Below are 12,079 nucleotides of genomic sequence, written 5' to 3'. Positions count from 1 at the left end.
TATTACTATTATGTACATACATCATTTACTCTTTCACAATTTTTAGTCATGTCTAGAGAACCAAGACCATAACTTTCACAGAAATAAAGAAAAAGAAAAGACTGAGTTAATAAACTAACTAATGGATAATATTCAATGAAAGATTGTATACATATGAGGAAAAAGTAGGGAGAGGTCATTTCCCCTTTGACAGTAAAGAACAAAATCCTTCAACTTACTTAGAAAACTAGTTGCTCAATAGAAGGATGTTTTAAGACTGCTTTCATAGATAAATAATTTAAATCAATAATTGCTTAATTCAATACTCATTAACATTCCAGACAAACTGGAAAAGCAGCAGCAGTTGCCTCTGTTGATAGTACAGTTGTCCCTCCTGACCCATCCCGTGCCTGGAACAGTTGATCCAGGCATCAGAGGAGTCAGGAGAGAGCTCGCGCAACCCCCTTTACCTCCCCTCCAATGCCCGGATCAGATGATCCAGGCATGGCAGGGGTGGAGAAAGACCACCATGCATCCTCTCTGGACCCCTGCCATGCCTGAATTGGGTGATCCAAGCATGGCAGGGGTCTGGAGCGGACCCACGAGGGTCTTTTTTCACCCCTGCCATGCCTGGGTCAGGTGATTCAAGCATGGCAGGGTTCTTGGAGGGGACCTGTGGGGGGTCTTTCTCCACCCCTACCATGCCTGGATTGGGTGATCCAGGCATGGCAGGGGTCCAGAGGGTACCCGCGCAGACCTTCTCATGGGGGGGGGGGGGGAGAGGTTATTTGCAATTTTTCCATATTCATGGGGCCCTTCACCCCTAACTGCTGTGAATATGGAGGGACAAATGTAATTCCAAAACAAATGGTAGGTTGGCTTTGTAAGTATATCTCTTATGCTATCAAGATTTTAGAACACTATCAGATACTATATGAACTTTGTTAGAAAAGTATTGAGTCTACTTGTAAATGTTGAATCTACCTGTACAAATGTCATATTACCTGGATCTGGGCCCAGGTAAGCACATACAGGACTGCAAACTTAGGGCCCAAGCAGACAGCCTGGATGGAGCGATCTCTGGCTGCAATTCCTCCAAGACCACGGTGACCAGATTACTCACTCCCAAAGCAGGCCGCCATTGCTCCTTTTGTCAGTGGCTTCAGGCCACCTTAGGTGGCCTCTGAGCAGCTTCCTGCTGCTTCATAGGCATGTGTTGTATAAATGCCATGCCCCCAAAGCATCCAGAAGCCACTCGATTTGGCCTGTCTATTTGGGGCCTTACTTTGTTAAAAAGACTGAGTCAGGCCTCTTGGTGTCAGTGACTATTAAAGGATATTGTCTTAGTGAGTTGAAGTAAAATAATAAAAAACCGAAATGGAATTCAATTTATCTTCTGGACAGATACCTGTGTTGTTATTTCAGTATAAAAGAAAGGGATTTGTGTTTCACATTTTAGATTAATTTATTTTAGTATAAATTTTGTGGACTCCAGTACTGTACTTACTAAATTCATAATGAAGTACATAAATTATATACAAATGAACACAACTAAGCATGTAGCCATATGCTGTTTGCACTGAAGACCAGCTTTAACTGGAACAAAATTGGAAAAGACGTTTGGGGAATATATAATATACTGTTTGCCTAGAAACATATGCAATCTAGAGACAGCAGATTTTTTTTTAAGTTTCAGAATTTGTGGAGATTCTTCCTTTTATATTAAGAATGTAAGGCAGCCTATACAGGAAAAATATTAGTGAAAGGCACCCTAAACAGGAATTATATATAATGTGTTCGCAATTTCAACATGCTCCTGTGGCTAGATTAGAGATTGTGTGTGTGGGGGGGGGGGGGGAGGAAGGAAGGTATCAGAAAAAAAGCCATCTTCATATTTTGGGTTACAAAACTGTCTTGTTTCAGCATACAATACTTATTAACCACAGTTTATAGTTTGTGTACAACATTAAATGACTGATAATCAAAAATACAAGAAAATATTTCTGGACTTGGATCCATCTCAGTCCTTGCATTACTAAATTTCAAGGTAGGCTGATTTCGTCTCCCCACACAATCTCTTGAACATCCTCAATATCTGTTCCAGATGGTTAGAAAATCCTCCAGGGACTTTTAAGTTGTGAAAATGGCTGGAGGCATTGTGGGCATTGTGTATATATGAGGAACTACTTCCTCTGAGATTTGCTAATGAGACTTCATCCATCAGTGCAAAGAGCCTGTTGAATCCTGGCCAATTTCTTTAAGAGCATATAGAACAAAAAGACAGGAGCAGAGAGTGTGTAAGCACAAGGCTTCTTCTTAGATTCAAACACAGTCAACTGGCAAATGTAGATGTTATGGAATGCTATGTCCAGCTGTCCCTACTCTACAGATGAAGTAGCCCATCTTTTGAAATGATATTAGCTAAATTGTTTTGTAGAAATCATTGTTTGATGGACCTGTCTAGGTGTAAGCATTTATTGTCATGGTTATTCAAGTCAGCTTCAACTTATGGTCAACCTATCATAGGATGTTCTTGGCAATATTTAGCCAGAGGAGGTTTGCCACTGCCTTCCCGTTAGCTTAAAGAGTGTAACTTGCCTGGGGACACTCAGTGGGTTTCCATGGCTAAGCAGGGACTCAGACCTTGGTCTTATGCTGGTCTATGACCGTAATAAGGATGAACTGAACAAACCCTGGGCTATCAAAGTCCCAATCTAATACCAAAGCCACTATACCACCCTAGATACCTAATCACATTATAAATATGTAAAGGATCTTTAGGAGAACCAGTGTGGTGTAGTGGTTTGAGTGATAGACTACAACTCGGGAGAGTAGGGTTTGACTCTCTGCTTGGCCATGAAACTTTGACCTTGGGTGACCCTGGGCAAGTAACACACTCTCAGCCTCAGAGAAGGGAATATCAAATCTCCTATGGACAAATCTTTCCAAGAAAACCTCAGAATAGGTTCTATTTAGGGTCACCATAAGTCGGAAACAACTTGAAGGTACACAACAACAACAAAATATCTTTGAATCTAAACTGCATTTACCTGTGAGAATTTTTCATTAACTACTTGGGGCTTACAATTGGAACGTTAGTTCAATTACAATACCTTTGTTTGGATTCTAGATGACCAGCAAACAGATTGGAAAAGAGAATAGCAGCTTCAACCTTCATTCTGATAATATACTGCACTGTATGAAGAACATGGAAACCCAGTTCAGGTTTAGATATTACCTTATTGGGGAGAACTTTTTTTTCCTTAACTAAAATTATCCTCAGGCTCTCATATCAAATCCACTTAAGGATAAATTCTAATTTAAGTTTTCAACCCCCTAATTTATTATTATGGTATCAGCATGGCACTAGAGTACTAGAGGTCATTTTGTTGGCCTACTTTCAAGGCCTTCTCATTTGTGGTCAAAATTTCAGACTCAGTTAAGTAGCTTAATACTAGGAATTGTGCACTGATATTAAAGAATGTTTGCTTAATCTTCTTAATTCCCGCAAAGTTTCCTCACTTATTTCCTTGTTAGTGTACCCAGGGCTCAAAGCATGAAAGTTATTACTGCCTTTAAAAACAGAGTTCTCCAGTGATAAATCTGTTAAATTATTAATTACTGAACCTTCTGTATGCAGCTGGTCACATCAAGATGATAAGTAGCCTATCTGAATCATTTTAAGATCAATTAAATAAATGAATCAGTTGAATAACTGCCTCCAGTTTCAGACTAGGAAAGCATTTCATCTATAAGCAAAGGGAGCAGGTTTCTAGTAACAGTTCTCCTAGGGGATCAAACCACTTCCCCCATGTCTTGCAATCTTAGATCTTCTTGTTGGATCCATAATTAAAGCTAATGCTAACTACTAAACTGGAAGCTCATGCATTATGAAGGCTTCCTGATATTCTCTTTCAGTACACAAAATTCCCAGCTCCATTGGTTGTCTCTCCCCAAGTGCCAAATCAAGATGAAAATATCAGTAAGGAGCAATATATAAATACAAGGGGCAAAGAAACTTGATGCTATCAAAGCAGATATGACTAATTTCTTGGTAATTTTAAGACAGTAAACATCTAACATTTTCGAGGTTCCACTTGTTAGTTATTGTTAGTAGCTTTATAAAATTGGGCTTGTTGCAAGGTGGTAGACATTTTCAGGTGAAGGAGCTTCTCTTGCTACAACCAATCAGAGGTTCCTGAAAATTAATTAAAAGGAGCTTTTTATCAAATCTCTCTTCTTACAAACACCTTGATGGCATTAGCTCCTGCAGTAATGTTTGGGGGATCATAAAGTGTGGCAATTGACTCCTTCTCCGACGTACATGAATATTTAATAGTTTCCAAGTAATCTGGTTTACACTAATGATTTTTTTAAAAAAATCCAAATATAGTTGGGTGACAAACATAAAGACATATAGATTGCTGGCTAGCCATTACAATGTGTGTCATCTTATGTTAAGAGCCTTATGGTGAATTTCATCTCTGTGGACAACCAGTGAAGATACAGACAGAACAAGGTGTCATCAAACTGCTGACCTTGATTCCATCTTCTAGGCCTTCTTAAATGTCAGTCTAATGGCTAACAAACTTACATGTTACCTTTCAGTTGCTATCCAAAGCCTTTGTAATCTAGGAACAATGGAACTGGGCACACATCACCTGTACTTTCTTTTCAGTCTTTGAGAGAGGTGACATCTCTTCTTTTCGTACTCTTCTATCTCAGTATCTTGAATTAGTATGCAAAGAGATCTTGTAGCACCTTTGAGACTAACTGAAAGAAAGAAGTTGGTAACATGAACTTTTGTAGACTTCAGCCTACGCAAATCTACAAAAGCTCATAGTACCGACTTCTTTCTTTCGGTTAGTCTCAAAGGTGCTATAAAATCCCTTTGCATACTGATTTTCCAGACTAACACGGCTATGTCTTTGAATTCTATTATCTTAAATTGTTGTTCAGAACATTCACCTCAATATGCTCATACCATATAAGAAACCTTCCATAACCAGCATAAACAAATTGTTTGTATCTTTAAGTTCTCTAAGGTCTTGCCCAATCTCTCTTTCTAGTCCATATTTCCAGATTCAGCTTTTCTCATTATCACTATCAGTTTCAGTGAACCAAAGTGTATTTTCTTCATTCTTTTCTGCCTCCTAGAATTATTTCCCTGCTTACCTTAAGTGGGGCCATATTTCTCTTCTCCTTCATGTTTTCCCATCAAAATTCATATTTTCATGAGGACTTTGGCTTACCCAAAGCCTCATTTCATCAGCGTTTAACACAACAGCCTGTTTGCCCTATATCCTGATTCAAACTTGTGCTAATCATGTGATAAGCCATTTATTCCTCACAAAAATATTTAATGAAACCTCTTCATTGTGGTTCTACAAAAGGACAATTTAAACTAAGAACCAGACAATGATGTACCATCACATTTCTGTGTCAATCACATGCCTATTATGAAAGTATTTTCTTAACAAAGAGGAGAAAAGAAAGAGCTCTTCAAAAGTCATTCATAGCCCAAGCACTATTTAAATTTGGTACTTGCTAAATAGTACAAAATTGTATGCTTTAGTGTGAAAGATTAGTGATGTAACAACTATATTTATATTATAAGAAAGCAGAAAATATTTATTTAAATTACTGCTTAAGATGACAACAGGAAAGCACTTTCCCCAATTTTTGCATATAAATTCCACTTGTATAAGATGTACGCCTGTTGTAGAATCTTGACTAACTACAGTTTTGAAACCCTTTTCATGATAGTCAGTGCTGTGAGTTGGAGCTTAGCACAGCTGGATAAAATGTAAGTGGAGATGTAACATTAGACCATGGTTAACTTTGAACTTTAAAGAACGGGAATTTATATGAGAAAGGGAAAGCAGAACACATGACCCTACAGCCGGGGTAGGAATCATGTGCTTTTCAGATTTTGTTGAATTTCAACTCTCAGCCTTCCTCACCACTGGCTATGCTGGCTAGGGTTGCTAGGAGTCACAGTCCAGCAATGTCTGGAGAGCTGTACAATGCCTGTTCATAGATGATACTCTGAATCATGTTTAGTAGATCTGACCCAAGGATTAAGGGAGGTATCCTGTCAAATTATTGTAGATCATTACATTGTTACAGTTGGCCAATGTAAAGAGTTGTATAGATGACTCTTGAATAAATACGTGAAAAATAGTTTAAGGAGGACATATCTTTTAAATATTTTACACTGGTTTTGTTCTCATCTGATTGGGCATTTGTCTGACTTTTTGAGGCGGCATTTAAATGAATCTTAAAATGTTCAAGCTATGACCTGGAAAATGACTTCTAGGTTTCTTCCTTACATGAAACTTAAAATGAACAAAATGAAATGGAACACATTTTACACTTATCACAATAACCACGTCAGGTGCTGTAGCACTTTTTACCTGACAAGTCAAAACTGTAAGACATGCTAAGAGGCCGGATTGCTAGAAAAAAGAAAGGAAAAAGAAATAAAAATGACAAAAGAAAAACAATTTTGTTGTTAAGGAAGCAAAAAAAAAAAAATAGATGGTTAGTTTTAGGAGAGACACATTTCAAATTCAAATGTACATGCCAATCTAAATCTGAAATGTGCCAGACACTTTTTCTTTACAGTTGTAAAGACGTAAGTGTGAACACCGCAACATCATCACTAGAGGATGCAAACCCACAGTTCCTCAAAAAGAAGGGCTCCTTCCATTCATGGAAGATTCTTGAAGACAGTAGAAGCTTCCACTTCAGGAAGTTAGAGAGAAGCAATCTTTCCCAATCTTGCCTTCCCCCAGCATCCCCCAAGCCATCTCCCATAATATTCTGGAAGGTCTTTCAATCCTCAAGAGAATTTTTTTCTTGAAGCTCTGGGGTGCAAGAGAGAAGGCAAATCAGCAAATATTCCTTATCTCCTGCTTCTCTTGTGGAAGTGTCCAGCTTATGAACAATTCTGCACAATTCTGAATCCAACATCAGGATCCTAAACATACTATTGCTGGAAGCAACAGCCAATGTAGGTGTTACTCATTCCTTATGCAAACAATAAAAGCCCCTTTTCTTGTACCATCCTAAATGCAGGGAGTGTAATGTGTAAAAGATGTCCTTACTGTGTACAGTAAGGATTAAACAACTCTCAGTAGTGCTAGAGTGCACCTGTTCTGCACCCCTTAGATACATTAAAAAAATTACTCTACCTGTAGTTTACAGAAACAAGGGCTTTTTTGCAGTCTGCATGAAGGATGAGCACCTTCCAAGTTGGCTGTATGTTACATAGATTCCAGTAAGGGGTACTTGGCACATGACATTATGTGTACAGATGGGCAGGTAGCCCTGAGCAATGATAGGTTTTTGTGGCACAGGAAAACAAACACATGTATATTTTTCTTTGTGACTTTGTGCAATATATTTTTCATCTGAAAATTATATTGATGTAGGAAATTTGTCATGTTTCAAGTAGCTCTGTATATACTTAGGATCATTGGTAAAGTAAAACCAAAACCAAAAGACAAAAGTCACAAACATGGAACTGAAGAACCTTTACAATACGGTAATAAGAGTACATGTAAAATATGGGGGTGGGGCAGGAGGAGAGAGAACACTGTACAGCACCAAATTTCTGTGATAAAAAATGTTGACAGAATTTTGAAAGCTCAGCCCCCTGTGAACTTATATTTAGTTTAATAAAGAAGAGCATATGAATCAACTTAAGTCTTCTTTCTCCTTGTCAAAACCTGTAATCTTATTTTTATCTGAGGTATAAAAATGTGACTAAACAAAACATTTCAAAACAATTTCTAAGTCAAGATGTAGCTCAAAGGGGTACAGGATAAATCTTCCCTTAGACATTTCATCATAAAATAAGTGGCAGTATGTATTTATTGCTTTTCTACTTAGGCACACAGAAGACTGAAAGTAGATTCTGGAACAGAACAAGCTACTCTGGTCAAAAAACAGTGTCAATAATACGAATGTAGTACTTTCCCTAAAGGTTTAAAGGGCTTCACATATTACATTTCTATTTTTTAAATAATAAAAGTATAATTATAACTTAGTAAGGATCACTTCACTTCTTTTGGCACACAAATATAATTTAAAGTTACTTTTTGGGTTATGGGTCTGTGGCTTCACTAAATGATAGTATAACACACAGTTCAAATACTGGCCCATGCTGTGTCTTGTGCTTTGCTGGGTTGACAGCATATGCTATGCCATGTGTTAACTGCATGCAGGATTTACATTTTTCAAAATTCAGTAAGCAAAAGTAACTATTCTCATTACTTTTTGTAGTCTAGGAACATAAAGAGTGTACTTTTTAAAGTTACTACTAGAATGGTAACCAACAATCCTTTGGGGGAGTGAACAATTTTTAAAAGCAATGTATAATAATAATTATATATATATTATAAATTTATAGTAAAATTGTAGATACAAGAAGGGTAAACATTGTACAAACTTTAATTTAAAAGAAGATATACAGAAAAGAAGACAAACTAATGAATTGGCGAAGAGGAAGTCTTTGGAAGTTTTTTAGAAATGGAAGATTGTAATGTTCTTATTGTGGGTATCTGTTTGCTTTTGCATGTTATGTATTCAGTTATTTGTATGTTGTGTGTTTATGTATTTTTGTTTTGTCTTGGAAAATAATTTTTTTTTAAAAAAGTTGTCAAGTAAATTCAGCTGAGCTTAGATGTGAAACGGTGATTTCTTGACTGCCTAGTCATATTCTGCACCAGTAATTTATACTAAGGGGCAAAATAGACAATGCTGATGAAGTGGCGTCGTGCTGCCCTTTCATCACTGGATCAGGGCCGCAGCACCAGCATGCTGCGGCCCCAATCTGGCAGTTGGTCGGCTCAAAAAGAGGCAGCAAAATGCTGTTCCTTTTATAACCAACAAAAAGGTGTGATTGCTGCTGCAGCAGCCCTTTTCGGCACTCCTTTCAGCGTGCAGTGTATAAAAGCAGCACCAAAGGAGAGCTGTCACACCGCCTGCCATGCGGTCAGGCAGGTGGTGTGACACTGGCGTGGTGGCATCATCGGAGCATGTGTCATTCAAATGCCATGCCCCCATGCTGGTGCTTCAAGCCGGTCTGTTTAGCCCCTAAGGCCCTGTACAAACCAGCACTTTGTACCGGCCTGTGAGTGGAGTCAGGGCACAGCGTCCTAACGCTGGATACCCTGATTCTGCCCCCAGGGTGTCATGATGCCGCGCACTGTTCCAGATGGTGCAGCATCAAAGGGGCACCATACAGCCACAGCTATGGCACCCTTTGGAGGGCGCAAAAAGGAGCCCCTTTTTGCGGTTCCTTTTTGTGCCCTCCAGAGGCCAGATTGGGGTCATGGCATGAGGTTGCCGAGGCCCCGATCCAGACAGGAAAGAGACGGTTGGAGACCACCCCTTTGGGGCAGTCTGTATAACCCCTAAGTCTCACAAAAAACTTATAATGCAATTGATTAGTAACAATAATTTTAATATTAACACTGCAGCAATACAGAAAGTTGCTTTTGATTTAAGTCCAGGTTACTAAATTTTATATAATACTCTCACAGGAAAAAACCTGTCAGCCAGTATATGTACAGGTACAGTTTGATAACAAAAACTGAGAGCTGTTGATGTTAAAAGTATGAATTGTTAATGCATAATTAAGATTATGTACTGTTAAGGTAGAGTATGAAAAATAAGCAATTTGAATTAATTTAATTTATATCTACCTTTCTCCTGACTTGGGAACCAAAGGTGGATCAGAACATGAATTAAAACAAGGCACATCCAAAAACATAATTGATACAAAAGTTAAAAATCAGTTAAATAAATGAGCAACAATAGTCTCTGCTGAGACAATAATACATTGTTTGTAACACACAGCAACATGAGGTGTAGGTGTGCAGCCAAGTCCTATATAATCATATCTGGAATATATAGGAAGTACAGTATATCCTAGCAAACCAATTGAAACTTATTCTGAGGAAGGAATCCTATGCAGTTTTATGTGCACATGCTGAGGAGAAAGCTATAGTCGACAAGAAAGTGGACAATCTGTTGGCAAAACCTGGCAGAATTAAGAGGGGAGTTCCCCCAGCCCACTTAACTTTCTGGTAAACCCCAAAAACGGCTCTGGAGAGCTGGGAAACTGCCGAGTTTTTTTTTTAGGTGATGTGAAAGGCTTCAGTGAAGATGGGGGGGGGGGCAGAATTCTGTTGTGCTGTGTGTTGTGTTTGTGAGTGCTAGATTTACCTCTGGGATGGGCAACACTGGCCTGTGGCCTGTATACACCCCCAATACATTTCTGCAGCTCTTTTCACCTGCAATGCCATTGGATTTTGGCACCGTGTGGATACTAGCAGGGGGAAAATCTCATTTCCCTACCTAATTTGCTGCTGTACTGTTGAATATTGGTGTTGCAGTAGAAGAAAAAAAGGCTCTTTTAAAGCGCACAGGGGCTGCATGCTTTATTCTAAGGTGAAGTGCACCTTGTTTACTTTTTTTTTAAGTTGGTGCTAAGTTGGTGCTATGATAGCTGTAGATGTCAGATATTCAGTGGCAGTGAGAAAGCTCAGGTGTGGTCCCTGTGATCCAACAGAGCTCCCAGAAGTTGCTAACCAAGATTTTGCTCTGTATCTGTAAACCATGTCCATCTGTGGCTTCTCAATCGCACAGGTTACCCAATTCATTTCACTAGCAAATTCTTTTTTTCTAAATTGCCCTAAAGTAGGACAAGTTTACTTTGCCTTTCAACTAGGTGAAAGAGGTCTTTACTTCATAGAAAAAAGAAATTCTGTCTCTTAATTTTCAAAACATTTGGCTTTGTTTTGATCTTTTCCCAGACATGTTCCTACTTCCTAAACCTGTACTTTAAAATCCCTTGTGCAGCATTATCATGTGGCAACATTTGTTTTTGAGACATATAATTTAAAGGGGAATGTTGGACATAGGCAAAACAAAAATTGTATTATCTTTTCTCCTGTTACAAAAAAACTTAGTCAACCTGGGCAGATTTTCCATGTTAAGTTAAACATTTAACATAACATGGAAAAATAAAAACTCTGAACACAAAAATGCATTCTGAAGTTCAAAATAATATTTTAATCTTGCTAACAGATAAAAACAACTATATAAAATAGATTTATCAAGTAGGACACTTAAAAAAAGTTCCAGGAATATTTTAAAGTATATGTTTAACGAAACCTAGCTTATAAGGCATTTTAAGCAATGATAATCTTTAAGCAATCACAGCATCTGGAACACCTGATCTATATATTAGGCTCAAAATATATACTGGAAATGCAGCACCCATAAATTCAAGACACATGTTAAAAAATCCATGGATCTGAGCTCAAGGGTGAGACAACTAACAATGCTTCTACTTTGGGGATGTTCACAGCAATTGAGTCACAGCAAATGGTATTTGGGAAAATTTCAGTTACACAACCACAACTGTTGTTGCTATGATCACTAACTACTAGATGCTGTGATACAGCCACTAATATTTTTATGGACTATGACATGAATAGTAGTTGGGGAAAAGAGCTACTCACAAGGCTGAGCTATTTTGAGATCTTTAAATAATTTTTTTTGTTTAGAGTTTGAAAAATTCAGCTTGGCAGCACTAATCTGGTCTGATTCAAAAAGTGACAGCCATCATGGAAGGCATATATTCCCTTTATGCCAATGTCCCTTCATTTTATGTGCATTTATTTTTATTTCATTTAGCACTCAAGATGATGTTTGTTATTCTGTACAATGCTGCAGTATACATCTACCCTGATTTTATTAAGATCATAAATCCCATCCCAACCCCATAACATCTGGACAAATATATGACATTATTGCCTTTCAGTGGAAACCTGCAGGAAATTTTTCAGAAAATGCTAAAATGAAGTTATGGAATACTTCATTTGTTTACTGATATGCTTAAATTCCTATAAAATACACCATCAATGTAGAGTAAGAGGAAATAAACCTTTCTGTGCATACTGACGCATTCATACTTATGAGGATCATGACATGTAAGTGCAGTCATCATCTGTCAGAATTAGCAGGTTTTATTTGGATTCTGTTTAGCAGCTGATTAGCAAAGTAATCATTTTTATAAACTAAT

General features: G+C 38.0%; 1 protein-coding gene across 3 annotated transcripts in view; it reads right to left on the bottom strand.

Moving 5' to 3' along the window:
* Nucleotides 1-12,079, bottom strand: part of LOC149317186 (protein spire homolog 1-like) — a 112,091-nt gene that overhangs the window by 30,400 nt on the left and 69,612 nt on the right. For 2 of the 3 annotated variants that reach the window (XM_089517004.1, XM_089517001.1), the window contains exon 9: nt 6,396-6,437. The exons of the other annotated variant lie outside the window; for it this stretch is intronic. In XM_089517004.1, coding sequence (XP_089373130.1) covers nt 6,396-6,437 — 42 coding nt within the window. The remainder of the gene's footprint in view (nt 1-6,395; nt 6,438-12,079) is intronic. 3 annotated transcript variants of the gene reach the window in all.

This window comes from Sceloporus occidentalis, unplaced genomic scaffold (genome assembly GCF_023333645.1).
Source record: "Sceloporus occidentalis isolate IW3139 unplaced genomic scaffold, rSceOcc1.0.p SCAF_3, whole genome shotgun sequence".
NCBI lineage: Eukaryota > Metazoa > Chordata > Lepidosauria > Squamata > Phrynosomatidae > Sceloporus > Sceloporus occidentalis.
Note: the sequence above shows the minus strand (reverse complement) of the source record. Positions and strands in the feature narration are given on the sequence as shown.